This window comes from Apteryx rowi, unplaced genomic scaffold (assembly GCF_003343035.1).
Source record: "Apteryx rowi isolate R43461 unplaced genomic scaffold, aptRow1 scaffold_389, whole genome shotgun sequence".
NCBI lineage: Eukaryota > Metazoa > Chordata > Aves > Apterygiformes > Apterygidae > Apteryx > Apteryx rowi.
Genome location: NW_020450407.1, coordinates 822672 through 845229, shown reverse-complemented (window position 1 = coordinate 845229; position 22558 = coordinate 822672). Strand labels below are relative to the sequence as shown.

Below are 22558 nucleotides of genomic sequence, written 5' to 3'. Positions count from 1 at the left end.
ATAACATTTTGCTTAAAATGAACCCCTAAAGGGTGAAGGAAAATTTCCTTCTCCTTTGTAAGACTTCTGGAATGTGAATTGTGGTTTTAATGTGTCCTCACTTTGATCCTTAATTTCAGTATTGAACTATATATTTTTCTTTCAGGATTGCTGTACTATAAATAACATACAACAATGAAGGGAAAGAAAGAAGATACGTTGCTTTGGGAAGTTAGTTTAAAGCAAGCAGTGGTTAAACATTTAAGCCTTAACTGAAGGCTCAGCAATTAGAAGGCTTTTGGGAAAGAAAAAAAGGGGGTTTACAAGAAGAATCAGAGGGCAGTTACCATCTTTTTTCCCAGGAAGAGAAAGAAGGCATGTCAGACCATAGCGAAGAGATTTGACTTGAAAGGGCACAGGGAAGAACAAGTAAGGGCATGTGGGCACTAGAGGCAGGGCCAGTTTTCTAAGACAGGGAACCAGAATGAGAAAGGAAGGAGGCCTCTAATATATGTAATACAGTGTATATATTTAAATATGTTCACATGTTCTGATGTGAAAAGGTGAGTTGAGCATGTGGGTTTTTTTTTTCATTGCAAATACATATGGCAATTGATCAATGACTTTAAATGTAATAATTCCAACAATTGACAGTTATCATGGAGATAAGGGCTGAGATGCGTTCTTGACCAGACTAAGCCTAATCAGAGAAGGAAAGAAAGAATAAAGTAAGACACCATGGGCTATGAATCACTAAGAGACTGCAAAACATGATGGGAGAGGATCCACATTCTAAAGTGCCTGGAGGCAATTAAGTAACAACTGTAATAATACAAAGAAATAATTTGTATTTGCTATCTAATTAATCATTAATTTTGTAGTTACCACAGGAAGAAGATGGTTAGTCCTGTCTCATTCTTTAAAAGGCCAAGCAAATGGCTGTTCAGAAGAAGATACAGCTGGTATTGCAGACAAAGATTTTTCAGGTGTGTTTTCTGAAAGACAACCAAGAAGATAGTTTGTCACAATTTGATTTCACAGGATTTTGCTTTACTGCTGACTTAATTAACCAATTTGACAAGATGTCCARTCAAGACAAGACTACCTGTTGTGTGTAGATTGAAAGACCAACTGATCTGTAGCTTGCAGAAATGTATAATCACTTTACTAAACAGCTGGTAGAAAATCAGATGCTGAGGACACAGTACAAAAAAACAAATTAATTCTAGGCTCTGGGGTTCCCTATTTATTTATGTGTTCATACAACAGACTGCATTTGAATACAGGGACAGTATTAAGGATCTCTTGCTGTCTTGTTTTCAGTCCTGCAGATCTTTTCCCCTGGCCACCTTTTACCTCCCCAAATTTATAAATTATCTACATGTGATTATAATATTGTGGTTACATATATATAAAACACTACATATATGTATATGGAATATTTATGTGTATGGATATTATACATACTACTTAGATATAGTATATAAGTATATTGCTATACATTATATATGTACACATAATACTGGGAAGTGATGCACGTAAGAATTCTTGCAATAGAGTTTGACAACTTGAAATTAGGAGGAGGTGTGAGCTGTGCGTTGATTATCAGCAAATGTTTCACTGGGCACAGCCTGGGAATCTTTGTTCCAGAATCACAACCCCTTTGATTTGAGGTGGTTCAGTTCCTTCACAGAGCCAGGTTACTTATCCCCAGTTAGGTGTTTGGTCCAAGGTTTTCTCAGCATATGTGCAACACTTTTATATTATCTGGTTCAAACTATGTTTCTTTAGCAGTGGTTTATTTGCATACTAGCTTGCAAGTGAGTATTTAAAAATTGATCAGAGAACATAATAAACAAGAGCTAGTACTGTGTGATGGCAAAAATACCAGAATGGGAGTACAAACTATGCTTTTATCCTCACGTTGGCAGCTAACTTATTGCAAGTCACCTAACTTCTATTAAAGCTTCTGCTGGCAAAACCAGGAGACTAATACTTACCTGTGTCACAGATTAGTTATCAAGAGTATTTGTAACAAATATTTGTTACTATTTTAAATACAAAATGTTTTAAATGCACTGCAATTATTTTGCTTCCAAAACCCAAAGACATGGCTGAAATAGCTTAGTAACAAAAAGCAGTATCAGATCCTTTTTTCACGTGTGTGTGCTCAAAACCTGTTAAATAAGATGTATGTAAATGAATTATAAATAGATAATATAAATTAAAGTAAGGCCAGACTAAAAAGTATCTCATCCATCTTCTGAACTGCTTCAAAATGGAACATGCCTTGCTATTGCTACTCAAAGCATGTCTAAAAACAAGCTTCAGCCTACTATTATATTCACAGCAAATGGAAATCTAAAATATCTGAGTATTAAAATCAAAATATTATGTAACAATTTGAAAATATTTTCCAAATATACAAGATTATAATGAGAAAGAAATATGAACTGCTTAGCTATGGACAGAAAAACTATGTGATTTTGTTTTATATGACAGAAAGGATGTAACCTTTCCACAGCTAATATTGTTTTGACCATTTTCATGGTCACGGGTAAGTTTTAAAGGATAGACTTGTTTTTAGTTGAATAAATGCTGGGGAACATAGCAAGTAAAGGAGCAGACTCACTGAAGGTTCTCTCATTCCTGAGTTCCTCTAGACAGTTCAAAGGGAAAAAACAAAGGGAAATGAACTAAAAAATATTCCTGAATATTTAGGAGCTACAGTATAATATTGTAGTCGTTCTTATGGGATAGAATTCAGGAAGAAAAAAAAAGAGAGCCATATTAATGCATTCTGAGACAATAAGAAACTGTAACAGATCCTACCTATGGGTCCAGCCTTATAAACACACCTGAAAAGTAATTTCATTTGTGCATAATCAATATCAACAGAGATTAGTATTTTGCTATGATGGGATCTAGTACCAGTGCCTTGAATCCTTTCCCAGTTTATACCAGTAGCTCTCATAAGTTCTGTTCTGAACACTGTTTGATGCAACAACCGTTAAAAAGGATGGCTTCTTTGCCATCAAGGGACCTGAACCTACCAGGATTCCACAGACATTTTCATTTCTCTTCTCCCTTTTTACCCATCTTTGCATAGAAGCCTAGAAAATCAAGACCTAACCTCCATCACGTGTTACCAGCAGCTCTCCTCCTTAAGGTTTAAGGGCAAGGAAAGAGCTTTCCATGTTTCTGTCCGGCTTGTATTTACTGATCCAGAGAGGAAGTCAGTGGAATTACCAAGTGTTAAAGTGAATCACATGCTTTAGTGCTCACCTAGATGAGAGCCAAAACGTGCTTTAGATTGTTATGTCCTCAAGCCTTTTTTCCACAAAGTCAAAGTGCTTTCTCAGAAATTTTGTATTTAACCAGAACTGGGCAGGCTAAAGCGTTTCTGTGGCTGCTGTTTTAAAATTGGGCATTCTTAAAATACTATTCCTGTTTGATTCCTTTGCCCCAGCAAAGAACTACAGCTTTCCTTGTTTTTATTGCAAACCTGGATCTCCTGTGGATACTATAAATTCTATCTAGCTTATTCTGCTTGTATGTGAGTAATGAGTCCAAGCTGACCTTTAAAAGAGAATAAAGTATTCTCAGTAATCAGCATGGCAGGAAACTCTTAGTTTAATCTTAAGCATTTATGTGTTGTTGGTTAGTTGGAAAACTTGTTTATTTGCTTTTGTCAGTCATCTAGAAGGGCTTCCTACTCCTATATGCTTYTGCTAACTGGCACTTATGCCAGGTGCAGTAATCAGGAAGTAAAGTTTGCAAAGTCTATTTGAAAACTTTGCCAAAAGGTCACAGAGTCATTGCTGTTCCACTCAATACCTTAAACATAAGAATTTGAAATGTAAGAAGTTAAATATTTCCTTTGAACTTTTTTTGCAAAACATTTTTGAGGCCTGAGGCTTATACCATTGCCTTATGAAGATGTGTCCTATATTTAGCTCTTGGCCTGCGAGGAAGTGTGTCCTTGGCACAAGGAATAGATTTTATACCTTTAAAAAAAAACCTTACAGTCACGTTAGTGGTGAAACCTAGCAGTGGTAAAACCTAACAGAAGTACTACAGTATTTAGGGATAAATATTACTAGTTAAAAGTAGAAATATTATAAATTTGCTTTCCTTTTAGTCTTCATACTTCCACTAATCTGTCAGTCGGAGTCCCAGAACAATGCATATTCCATGACCAACAGGCTTCTTCCAATAATATATCTGCCTGCAATAGAGATGCTGGGTCCCCATTTACATGATCGAGGGACCAGCACACCAAACGTATCATAGAGTACACTTACCCATACATTAGACTTACCCCTTGCCTGTCAATTCAGTATTTCTCTTGAGCATGTTTTGCCAGCTGGTAAAATCCAGCCAGAAAAGAAAGCTAATACATAGATGTTTCTTTTTAAATTAGTCTTTCCCAGGTCCTGATCACTTATAAAGTTATGAAAGAGCAACCTAAAGTTGTCCTGGTGCAAACATATATGACGTTAATGTTAGGTTTCCCTAGCAAAGCCCCAAGTTTTGATAGTAGCAAAATGAAAGAGTTAAAGGCGTAGTCAATAAAGTAAAGAGGAGCTACACAGCAAAAAAGTGATTTGTAGGGCAGTGATTGTTAGCTTCAACCATTCCCCTCTGGTCATTTGTCCCCAAACAAACCTGACAGACTGTAATATGCAATAGTTGGTGAAAAGGCTTTCAGAATATACTTTCCTAGATTAATAAGCAGCTGAATCATAGGAGACTAGAAATGTAAAGGACATGAATAAAACTGACAAAAAAAAACAGAAGAACCAGCCAGCATTGAAGTTTGGTTACCAAGAAATATCCTGATCCATACACGGTGTTATGCAGTCTGTGTAAGTATTGTTTGTAATATTTTTATGCCGTGGCAACAAATATCCAACAGGGAACTAAAATATAATTAGTAAAGAAGTTTCTGTGCATTTGGAGGTAGAATGTTAACATCTAAACCAGAGCCAAATACAGAAACTTAAAAAAAAAGAAAAGAAAAAAGAAAAGAAAAGAAAAGAAAAGGGTATCATATTTATGCACAAAAGTTGGCAATCCCCAAGCCATAAAATAGTTATCATAGGAGCAGCTACTGAACAAATATTATGTCAGTCTTAACAGAATACTCAGTTAAGTGATTGTGAATAATATCACATACTAATAGAGTTCTTTAACGTATTTGGAATAGATAGAAGACTAAAACCAGCAATTAAAGTTCCCAAAATTGTAAAGTAAGGCAGTATTTCATGAGGGGTTTTTTTGTTTTTAATATATACAATCTGCAACCCTCTCTTACAGACCTAACTAACTTATACTGAAATTTACTGGATCCTGAGGTAAGCAGGCAGAATGTAGCTTGAAATATTCTGCTAGTTTCCTATGATTTTATTCTTCTTTAAAGAGCAGAATGAAATCCTAATATGTATCATTTGCCATAGCTCTATTCAAACCAGTGAAGTTATTTCCATTTCCAGAGTCATTGAAAATTTGGCCAAAAATTAACCTGGGAAAAATAGATGTGACAAATAAGGAGAGCAGCATATAAACTTCCATAAGAAATACTGTAAACAGATCAATAGGCAGAACAAATTACTATCCAGATTCAAAGAAAGAACATAACATCTCTTTTAAAGATTTGTTTCATATTTCTGCATAGAAGAGGCAAACAAATTTGGAAATGAAACGATTTCTGCTTCAGATTAACTGAAATCACTTATAACTACCATACCAGTAAGACTTACAGCAACTGCACAATCATCCTTAGTTTCTCGCCGTAGGATATAGGAAAAGTGATTATTGTAAAAGCTCTAACAGGTGCTGCATAAACCTCCCACTTCATGAAAATTTTGAATATATTTGTGGAATGTAACAAATTACGAGATTGTACACTGAATCACTTTTTCCATAGGTATGCAAGTGGTGAGAGCTATACAGTAATTACTATTATTTGAGGTTTCTTCCATTTGTATGGGTGATGGTGTTGCTTCATTGCTTGGCAGCCAAGCCCAGATTGTGTAGAGGAATGAAAGAGGTTCTGTGTGTGCAAACTAATGAGAACTGAAGGAATACTCAACTACATTAAGCTGGTTTCTGCATGATAGTTCTTAAAAAATAATAATAATAATAATAACTGTAACTATATTTCTTAACAATGTAGCACAGCACTTAAAGAGAAAACTCCAACTGTTTTTTCAGACAGAGTAAGATGAGACTACTAGCCAGTGCATGCATTTAGACAAAATAGTTTTAAGAAAGATTGAAAAAAACCCGAAAAGTTCACAAAGATGTTCAAAGCAGTTGTATAGGAAGTCATGGGCAATACTGCAAAGCACAAATAATTCCCTGGTGCCTTTTTTATATTATAAAGCTCTGTGGAAAATATTATTGAAAAGGAGTAAACTCTTCAATAAAATTACAAGTCTGCACTCTTGGATTGCTTACTTCATTGATTCAGCGTGCAAGACTGTTGAGTCAAAAGCAACAATCTGTTGACACTAATTAACTGATAGTAAATGTTTCTGATGTGCATCACAGGAGACATAAAATAAAGCATAAGATGAAATACACATTCTAAGTTTAACCTATGCCCACATTGCAAGAAGTCAGTCAATTCTGTTAAACTTTAAAAAAATGTATTATTTATAGAACAACTACTCTTGCTAAGTAAATGAAACATTTTGGGAGATAACGTAGTCTGCCAGACAAATGACTACTTTTTACAAATTGGAAAGTGCACATCTTCAGATCAACATCAACCAAAGAAAAAAGTTAGTCTCATTTTCAAAATGGATAGGTCTTCTGCAGCTCCCACTGAGATAAATGACAGACTCAGTTGTAGGTACCGGGTCTAGTAAATGTGCCAGAATATATCCACAGATAAGATAAAGACAATATTTTTCCGAAGTCTTTTTTTCAAGCAAGTCTTGTTTCACTGCTTTTGAATGGTAAGGCTAGAAATGAATTCTATGTCATTCTAAGCAAGGGCTGATAAAGTACTTGCTCTCCCTCACAATCATATAGTCTCTCTTTCTTTAAAAACATAATATCAAAAATATTAGCAACTGTGTCCCCTACTGTTTGCCTGGATACTTTGCTGAAGACATTATAGCCTGGCTGTCTTACATTGCTTTGTTTTTCTTTGTTTCTTCCATCAGAACTGCTCACTGTTTCCTTGCCCCTAAAGGAAGCTATCCAGTTGTCCTGAGTGGAAGCACAACATTGCAAGCTAATTTACTTTGCTGTCTTTGTAAGAACAACTCAGTTTGGTTTTGGCAGAAATTCACCCAAATGCCATGTAAGGTCCACATGGTTGGTACTGCTAGAATCAAATTTAGAAGTCACCAATAATAGGGCCATTCATATACAGTCTGGCACCTTCTGGTCTTAAAGCCAAAAAGGCAGCTAGCATACTGCACTTAAAGGCAGAATACTTCTGAAATGAAAGTAGTACGAAAAATTCAGTTGAATTTTCACAGGTGAGTCCCAGGCTGCCACCTGTCTTCTGAAATTTCCCTGAGTAAATATTTGAAGGCCTTAAGGCTTAGCTTCGTGCTGAAGTTTTATGAATGCATTGTATATGATTTATACTACAAATAACAAATCCTTGGGCATTTCAGTGTGGGAGCTCAAGAGGCCCAGGAGCCAGCCAGCTCTGTCCACCTAAGCATCCCTAGGTATTTGAAAACTTTGCTGATAGGGTTGGTTAGAGTGCTTTTTTCCCCAGTGAAAGGACTCCAGGCAAAGGCAGCACAACATGTGGTTGTTACACCTATCCCAAGGTAGAATGAACACACCTGCATGCTCTTGCCACTTTGAAAGATTACAGCAACTCCCAAACCAAACCCAGAGCTGTCATCAATGCAGACACTTGTTTCCTAGGATCAAAATAGCATAATAGACTCTCTTTCACTATGTTTCCTACTGCCCTCTCCTGAACACATGCAAGCTGGACAATCAGCATAGCAGAGAGAATAGCTGAAATGTGCATACTGAACAATTTTACACTTTCCTTCCCTAACATCAAGAGCTCCTTCATTTCTTGTTGAGCTCACTTTGACTTTGCTCCAGCCCTCTTCTGTAGAAGTTGAATTCCAGTGATTTGCTGCATTCTCAGACAAATTATTTAAATCTTATCTTGCTATTCATTAAGGTGCAGGTAAGCTACAGTTTCACTGGGGAACACAATAATTTAATTTGATTCTTGCATACACCACAGTGCAAATGACAGGCTGCTATTTCAGTCATTTTACTGAAAGAGACAGAATCCTTCTTTTGAGAAGATATGCATAGAAGTTTTCAGCAGTCTTGCAAGAGCAGGTCAGGCATCATTTCAGTCCCAGAAAACAAAGCAGAGATGAGCTGGAAAGCTCAGTTTCCACTACAGTTATCACCAACAGAGCTGTATCAATGAAGCTGAAGATTACACGTGGAAGACACAATCAAAGCAATAGCAAAAGAGGTAAGACAAATATGTTCATTACCCCTTACTATGTATACACATTAACTATAGAAACTGAAATAGTAAATACCTTACAAACATTCCTCATAGAAGAATCTCCGTGAAGGTAAATTACTTTCATAAAGGGCTAGGATGTGGAGTTAAATAATGGTACTTCTTTTGCAAAAATGTTGCTAATGATGGCAATTTAGAAATGGCAAATMTCTTATTTTTCATTCCTTCCAAGAAAGAATGATGAGACTTGAACTTTCTTCTTAGTGTTTTCAAAATTTTACATCTGCTTGATTTTTCCAAAACAAACTGTATCCATTTCTGCCACTCTAGTCTCAAGTCTTTCTTCTAAAATTTTTAGGCCAGATTTAATACTATTATTTGTTTTACACTTGGAAATTGTGCCAGCAAGTTGCTGTCTCTTTACTTTTTTTCCCCACTGGATTTTTCCACCTTTTGATTTCAGAGCCTGATTGACTGACCTTACTGATCTTTGTCTTGGACCTGTATAGGCTGTCAGTAACAGTTTTGCATCAGAGTAGTCATGCAGGAGTCTGCTTTTTGAAAATATGGATCTGTATTATATTACAGATTCTTTACACTGCTTCTGTACAACCAAAGGGCTGCAGAAAATCCTGTTGCAAGAGGTATATCACAGCCAGCCTAACGACTTCATTAGCCCCTGCTGGTCTCTAGATAGACAGTATGTAACTTACAGGCAGGTTGTAATAGGCAGATGAAAAGAGGGTTATAGTCTTTACAGCTAAAAATTAGAACCATGCSTCTGACATGAACTAGAGAAGTGCACAGAATTTAGGAGCTGCTGCACTGGCTCTAAGCAAAAGTCCTCCAGACCAGTATGCTGCTTCCAGCAACTGCAGCCAGTCATGAATGCTAAGGAAAGTGTATGCTCCTTGATATGCTCTCAAGTCTCCAGCAAAGAAGAATGCAGCTAAAGCTAGTCAGATCTGGGGCTAGTATTTTCATGTTTATTTCTTCTCTAGCTTCCTTGTTGTGTATCAGTATAGATAAGTATTTGCTCTGTAATGAGTTTTTCAGATTTTAATTAGCAGTTTCTTGTACTTAAATACTTTTTTCAGCTTGCATTTCAAATCTTGACAGGCAATGGTAAGTTCTAAACTTAATATATGATTGTAAGTAATTAAAAAACATAAAATGTTACATCAATGAGACCTCTTCATAATGCAATTTTCTGAGTGGTATTCCTTTTTAAAAGCATATATAACCTAAGGGACATATCTTTCATTTTTTGGGTTAGCTTGAGCTTTCTAAAAGTCACAATGTCACTACCTTGAGTAAATATCCATATTATTTTCAAACATTACAAGGGAACAAATGCTGATGTTCACCCTTTTCCTGAAAACAAGTATTTCATTTTATTGTGTTTTTGCTTTAATTTATTTTTGTTTCAGTTCACCAAGCTCTGTGAGAACATTTTCATCTTTTGAAGTAGCTATTTCAAAGCTGAGTAACCTAGCTGGAAAAGAAAAAACAAACTTTCCTGCCTTAAATGAAAACTGTGAATAAAAAATGACTGGAAAGGTTATCATTTACTAATTCTAAATACCTGGGACAATGTACCATGCATTCAAGATTATTTTAGCACCAAGCCACATGTCTATAGGATTCTTCAGACCACATAGCAAAGTCACATCCCATAGACTTCAGCTTGAGGTCAGCTGAATGGATGGTAAATATCAATTTATCCTATTGGTTTCAGTAAGATTGCAGCATTTATCCTACTCAAATGTGTAGTGCAATTTTTTTTCCGAAGGTGCTTCCATATACTTAAGTTTTTCAGAAAATCTGATGGATGTTGAGAAAATGTATCCATTCACTAAATCCAATCAATACTTTCTTCATTTAGGTGCAAAATCTATTACTTTGAAAAGGCTACTTTTTCTTCTATATCAGAAATATTTTAGCTACTCACATTTAACTCATACAAGATAAGATTAAAATACTCTGTGTGCGTGCTACTTCAATTCCCATTTTTGCAAAATGAAGACTGAAACAAGTTGTAAGCAAAATACAGAACAAAAACTAGCAAGCAAGACAGTCATCATTCACGATTTCTAGGATAACAACATTGTAACAGTTAAGAATCTGAATCTATAATTTACAGAATTGTTTAAGAAATATACATATGACATGGTGTGTTTTTCTGGTTAGAAATATGAAGTAGTGTGTTTAATACCAAGATTTCTTTCATTTGCAAATATTTTTAATGGTTATGCTAACTAGAGAGAATGACCCTGTCTTAGAAAATAACTTAAGTATAAAGAGAAATCAAAATTAAGGTCCATGATTTAAATCAAGTTTTTTGTTGCTGATATTTAAGTCAAGACAAAACAGGTGACTTAAATTGCTTTGAGATAAATCAGTCTGTGCCGGTTCTTAGGTGCTAACATACTTTTGATACAGTATGAACACTGAGCTGTTAATACAGTTACTCGTAACAACCTTCAACCCTAGGAAGCAGAGGATAGCTACTAGCCCTCCATCTTGTTGAATCACATCATTGTTGAAAAGTCACCTTTACTGAGTGTAATACAAAGCTTGTATTAGCCTTCTCTACATTTATACATTAGTCTACGTTTGACACTGTCTTGCTCAGAGCGGGAATCAAATAGTGTACTATTTTCTTGTAAAAAAAAAAAATTGTCGCATATGCACAGCACATAAATTTGCATTATTGACAAGTCATTAACCTTTAACTGGATGACTAAGGCAACTACTTTGTCCTCACTATGACCCATATATCTTGAAACCTCCTACAGTTTAAAATGAGAGCTTGAAATATTCATGTGTCATTTAAATTATGCAAAATAATCTACAGGCATCCATAAAATTTCATGAATCTGAGAGACATTTTCAGTTACATGCGGGCAGGAGATAAGTGGGTTTTTTGTCCTTCAAAAAAAAAAAAAAGAAAAGAAAAAAGGAAGACATCAAAAAGATGATGTTTAAAAAGTAGAACATGAGAAAAGTTTCACAAAGATTCCATAGCAAAAAAGTCACTTAAACACTTGAAGAATGAATGTGTCAGTTGTGTACATGCTCTAGATGTTTCTATTATATCATCATACACCTATAATATATTCAGATACTGTTAGATAATGCCTAATTGGATAACAAATGTTAGTAGTATAGGTTTCTGTAGCACAAGTCGAGTGTTATTGAGCATGGAATAATAAAAAAGAGAGAGGGGAAACTAGTAAAACTGCCTGGAGTATATATGCTCAAGGTATCCAACTGCTGACAATTGTCTGTTTTCTCAAAGCTCAAGATAAAATGGAATATTGGAAAGGACAGCTACACTTTGTTCTGATTAGCTACAGATGCTGCAAATGGTAACAGCAGGTAACCCTAACAGTTTTTAACCAGTTTTATGCCCATGTGGATTTCAGAGCAGTGCATTATAACTTTTCACTAGGGTTCCCCTAGATTCTCTCTAGCTCTCAGTTTCTTACCTCTACCTGGTAAGGAAATGAAAGCAAACAGATCGATTTTAAACTACTGGCTCCTACAGAGAGAAATTATGGTATCAGCTGAGGAATGTTTATAAAATCAATGCCTGTAGTGATGACTCAACTATTTTATATTCCCCAAATGTTTTCCACTAATCAGGGTAGGCATCCGTTCAGTTACAGAATAGAAGAGAGAGAAATCACACTCACACCAGTATGTGGGGTAGGTTCAGCCTATGAAGACCACCTTCTGGTTCCTGGTGCTGTTTTCACAACATTTCCCAGCACCACTGAATTCATGGCATTGAATAAAATCTCTAGAAGGTCCGGTTCATCCCCAAGCTGGCAATCAGAAGCATTTGACACTGAATTACACCATAAAAACTTAGAAAGACAAGATAGAAGTTTCAGGAGTCCTCCACTTTTGAGACAAATCATATAAATTCAACAACTTGGCATATATTGTCCTTCAAAAATAACAAATTCCTCTCTTAACGCAAGGTCCTTTGTTCCACCACCGAGCTCTAAGGCATCTTCTTGAATGGTGCTCTCTATTGAGAACAATCCTCTATTCTCCTCTTTTCTCCCTCCCACCTTTGTTAGCGCCAGCCAGTACATCCCTCTTCCCCCAGCATACATGCATACATTGCATGTCTGGCCAGAGGAATAAGCCAGTCCCCTTCATAAATCAGGATTCTGAAGGCCACTGCCATGTCTCTCTTGACCTTCAGGAGTACTAGACCCCAAATGCTTCATCATAACTTACTAATTTTATGAAATAAYGGTTTATAATGTCTGAAAAACTTTACATTGAGAAGTTCTGGCATTTGTGAAAGGGTGAGAGTATTCCTGAGACAAAGTTGTCGAGGAAAAAGTCTCCCAAAAATTGGACCAAATTTTATATCTTCACTGAGTTTTCTTCAAATTTTGAAGTAAAATTGAAACTTTTGAASATAAAAGTTTCACAAGGGCATATATTGTGACATGCTTTTGTTCTGACCTGTTCTCTTGCAGAAAATGAATGCTGACTGCAGAACTAACTCACTAAAGTCTTTTTATTTTTAAGTCTCAAAGTTATTTGCACACATAGTCTTCATAAAGGTGCATGTGATTTTTACTGTGAAATGGACTCTTTCCATGTTATACAGTATTGTTAAGTCTTGTATYTTTAAATTCACTTTTTCTGGAAAGAGGCAAGCAAGTACAAAGGAACATTTTAARTGTGTAATTTAGGAGAGACAAAATCAACAGTTCAGTTCATGTACCAATCAAAATAGAACAGCATAATGTATCTATAATGATCTAAAGCCTTACAGTTTTTATAGAACTATGAAATCTATTTACATGTTTTCAAGCAATGTTTTGGATCTGGGATAAATCTTCCTGCGTAACCACATTCTGACTTGACATCAGCATACTGTATATCAAAATCTCAGTACTATATTAATGGTTGCGCAGATTTGGGGGAAAAAATTGTTGCCCATTCCTCCTAACCATGTGATGTGGCAGACGTACATTTTTCTAAATTTTCTGTCTGCATTTAATTGTCATCCATGGGTCTGCAGGAGCTAAGCAGAAGTCAGAAAAGCCAGGCACAAGAGTACAGTGTGAATGGAAAAAAACATACCAGGAAACTTCTGCAATTTTCCCAAAGGTGAGATTGTTTTCTTTCTTGTAATAATGTCCTAATGGTGCGAATTTCTCAATTCATAGCATATTCATGTTCCTTTTACTTTTCAATAGCAGAGGATACTGATTAAGATTCAGTCAAAGGATATGCTCCGTTAGTCATTTTCAAATTGTGGTTGAAGTTTCACTAAAATTTTTTACAAGTACACAGCCAATTCTGTGTATCTGATTTTTGTCTTTTTTTTTTTTAGGTGGATTGAATAATACAAGTTAATTTCAATGATTTTATATACTTAGCTTAGCTGAAACTGATTGTGTTTGCTTTTGATTGGAACTTATTTTTAGAAGAGATTATTTTGGCTGCATGGAATTTTTCTTTAAAAAAATCACCTTCATTTTTGCAGGACACAATTTTTTGGAGAATTCATGCCTTATACTAATGCTATACTACTTTTTTGTTTTAATCTTTTGTCTTTTCAATTAAATTAAATAGTGTGTAACTCTGCAAACATACCTGACAATACATTTTAGTGAAATGATTAAACAATTTTCTTTTCTCTAAAAGACACAGAAAATTAAAAATATRTATTTTCTCAGGTCACCTCATATAAGTGAGGGAGAAATCCTCTAATTACCTATGAAATTTCAAGTTCAGCCAGAGAACATCACAGTAGAAATAAACAATCAGCTAATGTGTGATCTAATCTAAACTTGTGCTTTCAAATTATTTGGTAAACTATTGTAGAGACTTCTTAAGATAATAGAAAATTCTGTTTGTACTTGTAGCTGTTAGAGTCAGTGGAGCAAGACTCAGGGTGAAATGTACATATGCCCCCCTTTATTTACTTTTTTCTCAATTTTATGGTAATTTACCTGTTTATATTAAAGATTAATTTTAGGAATAAATTCTTATTCAGAAGCCTCCTTAACCACCACCTTGTTCACCACTACTTCAGAACATGACACAGGACTGGCCAGGGGCTGGTTCAGTGCATGCAGAGGCACTGTTGAGTACATTCAGGATAAGTAATTGTTTTGGGGGCCTGAAGGTCAGTAACTTCCTTGTCTGCTTCCCCATCAAATTCCCAAGGGCCAGGTACTCAATACTAACTCTTTGTTTACGGCACCTTTGCTAGCATATAAGGGTACTCATACCAAAGTAGCCAACAGACAATGACTCAAAGTCATTTTGGTTATTGAGGGCTGGTCTGATTTCTGGACAACAGACCGGGAACCTTATTTTCCAAATTTCCAATAGTGTCATAATTACTTGTCTGTTCTACAGTGACTGGTATCTCCCTGAGCTATTTTGTAGCCACTATTCTAATTGCTACAGTTCCAGAGTGTTTCCTGTTTGTTCTTAAATAATAAATAAATCCTTAGAGCATTTCAGAAAAAAATCTCTAGAAAGTTATTATTTTTGTAATACTTAATTTACAAAGCCATCTACAAATTGTCATTGAAAACAGAGTGCATAGAGATGTAGGGTTTTCCACAAATCAAGGGGAGTTTAAAAAAAAACACAAGGAAATTGACTGAAATTAAGGAATAGACAATTTGCTCTTGAGAATTAGGTTTGCCATATTTATATTCTCTTTAAAATGACCAAAAATACTGACTACCTATTACTGCCAGAATTAAATTCTGGAAGGAATTTATTATGCTATGACATTATTAGGGATACTTGGACAATAAGATTTGTTCTCAAAAAACACTGGTTATCTGAATATTCTTAATTAGCTTGTGTATAGTAGTTTCTAGGATAGTATTTTATATAAATAATCTCTTTTAAATATAACCAAGAAGACAGCACTTGAATTAGCTCAACTATGAAAGCATCATTCAGTTCAAATCTTTATTGATCACTGTAGATCTAGAGTAAAAAAATATTCCTACAAAACCATTACAGAGCTCACAATAATATAGTCCCAGAGGATGGATTCTCAGTTTTTTTTCCTAATAGTAGACTCTTCTACCATGATTTAACATTTTCAGACCATCTGCATGTTTTTTGTTTTTTTTTTTAACAGGCACAACCTAGRTGTTAATGGCAATATGTTACGCATATTTTTGGATAGCAAACTCTATTGAGAAGGATGTTGTCTTTTTGTTTGTACCTGCATAACTACATCATTCACTATTTATAGATAAGAAAAATGGCATAAAATGAATAATTTAAGAGATGATAAAGTAACAAACAGCACAAATGCCAGAGGAACAAAATCACACAGACTTTAAAAAACAGTAGTGGTGCAGCTGTATTTAAAAATATTCTCTAGATTTGGAAGAAAACACTCACTTTCAGAAGTCATGAGGCCTCTTTTAAGTTAACATGAARGATGAATGAGGTGAAATAGCTAAGTTAGGACAGAGGCAACATTATTATGACCAAAGGGCAAAATAAGCTCAGTTACTGAGATAGTAACGTGATCCTATTTCTGCATCTTTCTAGATGAGTAATGGCTTTTTATGTTAACAGCAATAAGGGAAATACTGTGGTCAAAATAACACTGGCTGTATTTGTATTTGAAATACTTAGCATAATTTAAAAAAAATTTGCTTGTGGTACATTTGATTTTTTACAGTCCTAGAAGAGTAAATAACCTTATCTTGACTCTCATGTGCCACAGGCAATCATTGTGGAACAGCTAACATGCAGTAACTTGTTCRTGTGCAAGGCAGTGGCTCATGACCTGATCTGTTGTATGTTCAGCACCATCTGTGAAGCGCCAGGACCTGCACTTTAGTACGAGAACATGGGCAGGAGACTGAAGAGGTAGGGGCAAAGGTTCAGGGAGTATAGTCTGGAGTGRAGAGATGGAGCATAATGCAGGAGATGGTAGAAGTGTAGAGACTAGCAGGAAGGAAATGTAGAAATCGGAGCACTATAACAAGGTGTAGTTTTGGGTGGGCCCTGTGGCAAGTAAGGACGTGCAGTAGTCTAGCCCACAGTACTAGCTGATACCTAAATCCGGCCAACAGGGAAAACAGTATGGTTTCCTAAGAATGACATTTTATCTTTTACTGCTATCTCCCAAGAGAATACAAACAATACAATGCTATGGAATTAAATAAACACAAGAAACAAACCTTATAAACAAGTGATCTTTTAGGCTGATGAAAAATACTCCCTTAACAGGCAAATTGCTACAGGTCTAGCAAAGGCTGTAAGCGGCAGGGCCTGGAACACTGACTCCTTCTAGGAGTCTAGCTGTCTGTGTTCAAGGCCAGCTGATATGAGCTGTTGTGAAGAAAGAGCTGGAAAAAGCCTCAGCAAGGGCCTGCCCTTTCTTCCCTCGGGAGCTGTTTTTAAGCTGAGGCTCTCACCTTTGGCCCCCGCCTGAGCTATACTGCAGCTGCCCTGCAGCCATGCCTGGCTGTGTATCCTGTTGATCTGGACCCTGACCCTGGCCAGTGGATTTGACTTCCCAGCTTGACCGGAGACCTACCCTGTCACTATGGACTTATCTGGCTGTATGYGGGCTGTCTGACCCTGGTCACCATCACTGAACCAGACCCTGACTTCCTGGCTTGCTTTTCTGGCCTGATTCTGGACCTCATCACTGCAGATTTGCCGGGCAATTGGGGGTCTAGGCTGCCCCCAGCTGCCACCCCCAAGCGTGCCCTGCTCACCACACTGGCAGTGGTGGGATGGGGCCCTGGCTAGCGAGGCCCCTGCCCTGCTGGACAGGTTATTGTGCTGCACTCCCAACTCCCTTCCCTTAGGGAGCAGCCAGCCCTTGCTGCTCCCTCACAGTAAGAGAAAACTCTTTGGGGATGACTAAGGTGCTTTAGAGACGATATTACCCAATTGTTCCCTGTAACTGGGGAACTGTTCCATCTAACATTTCTACCCTGAGGTGCACTAAAGTTTTAGCATTTTCATCAAGTTGTGTTTTGATGAATCTAATGGTTAATTTTATTGTTCCAGTACAACTTAATACAATTAAAATGAACAAGAAATGATACAGTTGCAGGTACAATAAGTACCAGTCAATCAACATGGGAATAATTTTACCATTTAGCCTAATGATTATTTCCATATCTTACAAGGGTGGAGAGAGACTATTAATCTCAATATCTGAAAGCAATTTGGGTGTGTGATCTAGCTATGCTACATTCTTCACATGTCCCATAAAGCTTCTGCTGGCTACTCTGATCCTCCCAAATTCCCATGGGTTACAGTGGTGGGATTTGAGTTTCAAATGCTTCTCCATAATCACAAGGGCTATATTTCTTCCTGCTTTTAATGTAATCACTTCCTGCTCTGATGTAATCATTCTGGAAACTTCCATAAAGTCATATGAAGCTATTGGGTAATCAATGTTTAACTCTCAGTTTTGAGCTGATTAATTGTTTCTTTGGCTTCTGCAAAAAAAMCACAACTGGTAAGCCAGTGAAAAGATGAGCTATAGTTTCAAGTATGAGCAATTACACATTTAGAATTGAAGAGGCTTTGAGGTAAACAGCAAAATGATCAAAATTCATTATTAAAAAAGCTTACCTCATCCAAAGCAGCTACCATAACAAGCATGAAAACCATTCAGCCCTTTCCTGTCTGGCTTTTCTTTTCCTGTCTGCATATTTAGGCAGTAGTGCAGCATCTTGGTGGGGCAGGCCCAGAGGGGTGGTGCTGTGGGGGCACTGTGGTGGTAGGGCTGCCTGCCTGGCACCTGCCTCAGAGACCTACAGCAGCCGTTGCACGTGCAGTGGCCCACAGGCATGGTGGTCTGGTTTTGGCTGGTGTCCACTGGTGTACTGAGGCAGCTGGTTGATAGGCAGATCTGGGTCGCCYCACAACCCTGTCCCTGAGACCTGGCTGGCAGAGCTGGCACCGGTCCCCCCAGTGGAGCCACTGGTGGAGCATCGCTCTGTCCCGGGGTGGTACATACAGGCCTCCTGACATGGCAGTGTACCACCCTGGCTGCTCTTTGCTTGTTGCTGTGGGACAGTCYGTGTTTGGAAGTGGGAGAATCCCACCTCAGGCTGCCAGTGGTTGCTTGCTGACAGGTGCCCACTGCTCAGGAAATGAGCCTGCCCAGGGATGGGGAGGGCTGGCCTCCCAGTAGGTAAGCTGCGCGCAAGCCTGGGGGCGTACACAGTGCTGCATCCTAGCGCCTCTGACGATCATCTGGACGTGCTTCATGCTGGGGATGCAACCAGCGGAATCATCCAGAAAGCGTGTTGGGGAACTGTGCAGAGCACCACAGAGACTAGGCACTTCCAGGGTTTTCCTCCTGTCTTAAAACACCCTTGAGGGGAGGTTATGGCCTCAAAAATAGCACGCAAGGTCAGCTACAGACATAGACACTCAGTCCAGGCAAGAGGGACGGGCTGCTAGAGCTTGCTATGCCACAAATAAACTGTGAAAAACACGTATGTGAAAAATCCCAGACCTAAGGCCATTTACTATGTAATTCTGGTATAAGTGAACAACAGGAAGTGGAAAAACCGCAGGAGACAACTGTAAGAAACTAGTGATCTCATCTAAAATACTGGAAATATTTTCAAGCCTTAAATTTGCTGCATTACCTGGTATTCTTGTTAGGTCATAAAAATAACATTTAAAGCTTTGCTGAGCCTTCATAAAACTTCATGTGGTTTAAATGACACTTACTTGATTTTCCAGCCTGCTCCATGCTCCAGCAGAGTTTCGTTGTGGCTGTACCGTCCTCTGCATCCTGTCTGCTGGAACATTACTCAGAACAGAAGCATAGAGTCTGGATCAGGAAAGTGCATTGTGGGACCTAGTGGTGGAAAAATAAGTATATTTTATGTTGTAATAAAGTTCTGGGTGTCTCTCAGCCCGACTATTAAGAGCTTTCAAAACAGAAAGTTGCTGAAATTTCACAATTTACTTTTGCAACACTTCAAATCCTCTAAATGGATGAAAAAAACATGAGAGATTTTTTAAAAGGGTTTTTTTATCTACTACATACCAGAAACTCACCTTACACTGTCATCTTTGAATGCTGCAATATATTGGGGGGGGGGGAAGAGGTCCCCTAGAAAACGTGTGTTGTCACCAAAGGATATTTTTTTGTGACTTCTGCTGACAACCAGAGGAGAGGTTGTAGCCATGTTAGATGAGGGGAGTGTTAGTGTCATTACCATCAGTGTATAATTCTGTGTTTTTGAAGGAAGAGCTCCCCTAATTACCACAACACAGCGTGACATTACTTTTAATAGTTGCCCTCTATGTAGACACAGTACAGTGCAGATATGCAATTTTACTTTTGTTCTCCTCTGTTTTATGAAATAAGTTAGAGAATAAATGAGGTAAACCACATGGAAGCAAGGTCAGGCCAGCAAGCAATCTACTATGGCACCTTCATTTTAGCAGTGTTTTCATAGTAAGGAACATGGCAGCTGTCTAGCCTGCTCTGTAATACCTCTTTATTTTTAAATTATGCTTTTTCAGCTAAAACAATAAAGACTAACTAGAACCTTTCCGTTTTCTTTTAGAACCTGCTTTTTCCTAGATTCATTTTCAGCTCTTTTCGGTGTTTGGGTTGGAGAAACAAGCAATTTTTAAATCTGTTTAAACAACTAATTTTGTATTCACAGCAAGACCTAAAAGTTATGAAGCAGAAAGAATGAAGACACTTTGACAGAACAGTTTATTTGGATGTTAATATTTGTATTTTTGATTAAAGTAGTCCCAACATAATCTGCAAGAAAATAAGTTTGTAAAGCTACTCTTTTATATATACTATTTTCTGTATTGCACAAATGGCCCGTGAACTAGCAAAGTCTGGTTTTCTGCACATTTGTCCCATGACTGAATTTGGGGCACAAGGAGATTGAAGACTGATCTAAGCTTTTCCCAAATGGGTACTTACAGGACAGAGTGATGGGGAAGGGTCTTAAGTTCCCCTTGTGTAAACAGAACTGCCAGGGGCCATCTGAAGTGCTTGTATGCTTACACATGCAACCTTGGGAAACAAACAGAACAAACAGGAGGAATTGGAAGAACGCACGTAGCCACAGAGCTAAGGCCCCGCTGTAAGGTTAAAGAGATGTGGTGGGATAGCTCACATCACTGGAGTGCTGCGATGGTTTGACACAGGCTCTTAAGGGAAGACAAGGAGGGCAGAGTGTGTTCTATGGTATACAGTTGGTGCCAGGCCTGCTGAAAGCTGATGGGGCAGGATCAGGGGGAGCCCAACAAGAGGGACGTAGGGGTGAGTGTCTGCTAACAGCTGCCTGATTAAGAAGAGGAAGTGGACGAAGCCATCTTTAAACAAATGGAAGAAGTCTGCTGATGACAGATCTGGTCCTCACGGAGGACTTAAACTACTCTGACATTTGATGGAGGACACAAAGAATCCAGCGGATTTCTGGAGTGGTGCTCTCCAGGGGCTGATACTGAAGCCAATACTGTTTAACATCTTCATCTGGACAGTCATCACCTTAACAATGGAATGGGATGAACCCTCATTAAGTTCAGAGGTGACACCAAACTGGAGGAAGCTGTTGATATGTTAGAGGGCAGAGCTGCTACTCAGCTGCACTCCAACCAGCTGGAGGAATGTCCCGGACAGGAACCACATGAAGTTCAAAAAAGACATAAGCAAAATCCTGCATCTGAGGTGGAATAAGCCCATGCAGCAGTACAAGCTGGAGACTAGCTGGCTAGGTAGAAGCCTTGCAAAGAAGGACTTAGGAGTGGACAGCTAGCTGCATGAGAGTTAGCAGTGCATGTTGCAACAATGAAGGCTAACCAAGTGTAGCCAGCAGGTAATTATTTCCCTYTAACCAGCGCTTGTGAGGCTGCATCTGGAACACTGTGTCTAGTTTTGGCCCTGCAGTACACAAGAGATACTGACAGGATCTAGTTGCTTTCTCCCACTACTTACAGAGAGGTTACAGAGAAGACAGAGCTGGACTCTTCCGAGGACTGTACATTGAAAGGACAAGAGGCAACAATCCAAGTTGCCTCCTGAACAAGGGAAGGGAAAGGAAATCTAACTGGATATGAGGAAAAAATTTCACAGTGAGGGCAGTTATGCAGTGGAAGAGGCTGCGCAGAGAAACTGTGGTATCTCCATCCTTGGAGGTATTCAAAAATCAACCAAACAAGGCCCTGAGCAACCTGCTCTAATGTTGAAGTTAGCCCTGCTTTAAGCAGGAGGTTGGGAGAGATGACCTCTAAATGCCTCTTCCAATGTAAATTATTCTAAGAAATTAGGACTTAAATTAAAAAATTATGTGGTGGAGGAGGGAGGCAGAGATATGCAAACATGCACAGATGTGTGATCACATGAGCATTATTTTCTTAGGAAATTAGATTAAACACCAATAATTTCAAAGATACTGGCTGTGGACCCAGTCCTATTTCTATACATGCAATGGAGCTATTGCCTGTGGTTTTGTTAGGGTCTTCTGCAGCTGGGTGTCAAAGAACAAAACCCAATTTCAGTTGTTTTTTAATTTGAGCAAGCTTAAATTGTTAGAGTTTAAATTTCCTGTGCTGAATGACTTCTTCAGGATAGCGATTTTGTTTTAAGTCACACCAAGAGTAGTTCAGTCATTTCCAAAAACAAATGAGTAGAAATATGCATTCTTCCCTCATACTAAAGAAAATGTTTATAACCATTTAATTAAAACTGTGCTTTTTAGTAATGTCTTCAAATTTGGCAGCATAGAAGATCTGCACAAACTTGGCCAAGTCATGAGTGTCTTAGTTTACATAATTGCAGAAGAAATTTGTTGGCACTGAGTATTTGATCTCCAGCAGTCTATTCACAATGAACATACTCCATTTCAGAGCTTCGTAGGCAAGCAGTGCTTTTCATTAAAAAAAAAAACGCCTCCTGCAGGGAGAGGGTGGTGAAGGCAGTGGAACAGAAATCAGTGGTATTGCTGGTACACAGCAGTGGACTTTGAGTAACCTGACTGAATAGTAAACATGGTAAAGAATTAAGACAGGATGAAGACAAAAGCAAGGAGAAAGGGTTTGTGTTAACAGAAGTGGAAGGATTTATGA

At 37.8% G+C, this 22558-nt stretch overlaps 1 protein-coding gene across 12 annotated transcripts in view; it reads right to left on the bottom strand.

Moving 5' to 3' along the window:
• Positions 1-22558, bottom strand: part of IL15 (interleukin 15) — a 35506-nt gene that overhangs the window by 5792 nt on the left and 7156 nt on the right. For 7 of the 12 annotated variants that reach the window (XM_026074427.1, XM_026074425.1, XM_026074426.1 and 4 more), the window contains 2 exons: positions 19187-19316; positions 865-974 (listed from right to left, as the gene is read on the bottom strand). In XM_026074427.1, the coding sequence (XP_025930212.1) occupies positions 865-974; positions 19187-19249 (173 nt within the window). In that variant the 5' untranslated portion in view covers positions 19250-19316. The remainder of the gene's footprint in view (positions 1-864; positions 975-19186; positions 19317-22558) is intronic. The other 5 variants (XM_026074433.1, XM_026074428.1, XM_026074431.1 and 2 more) reach the window with 1 other exon arrangement.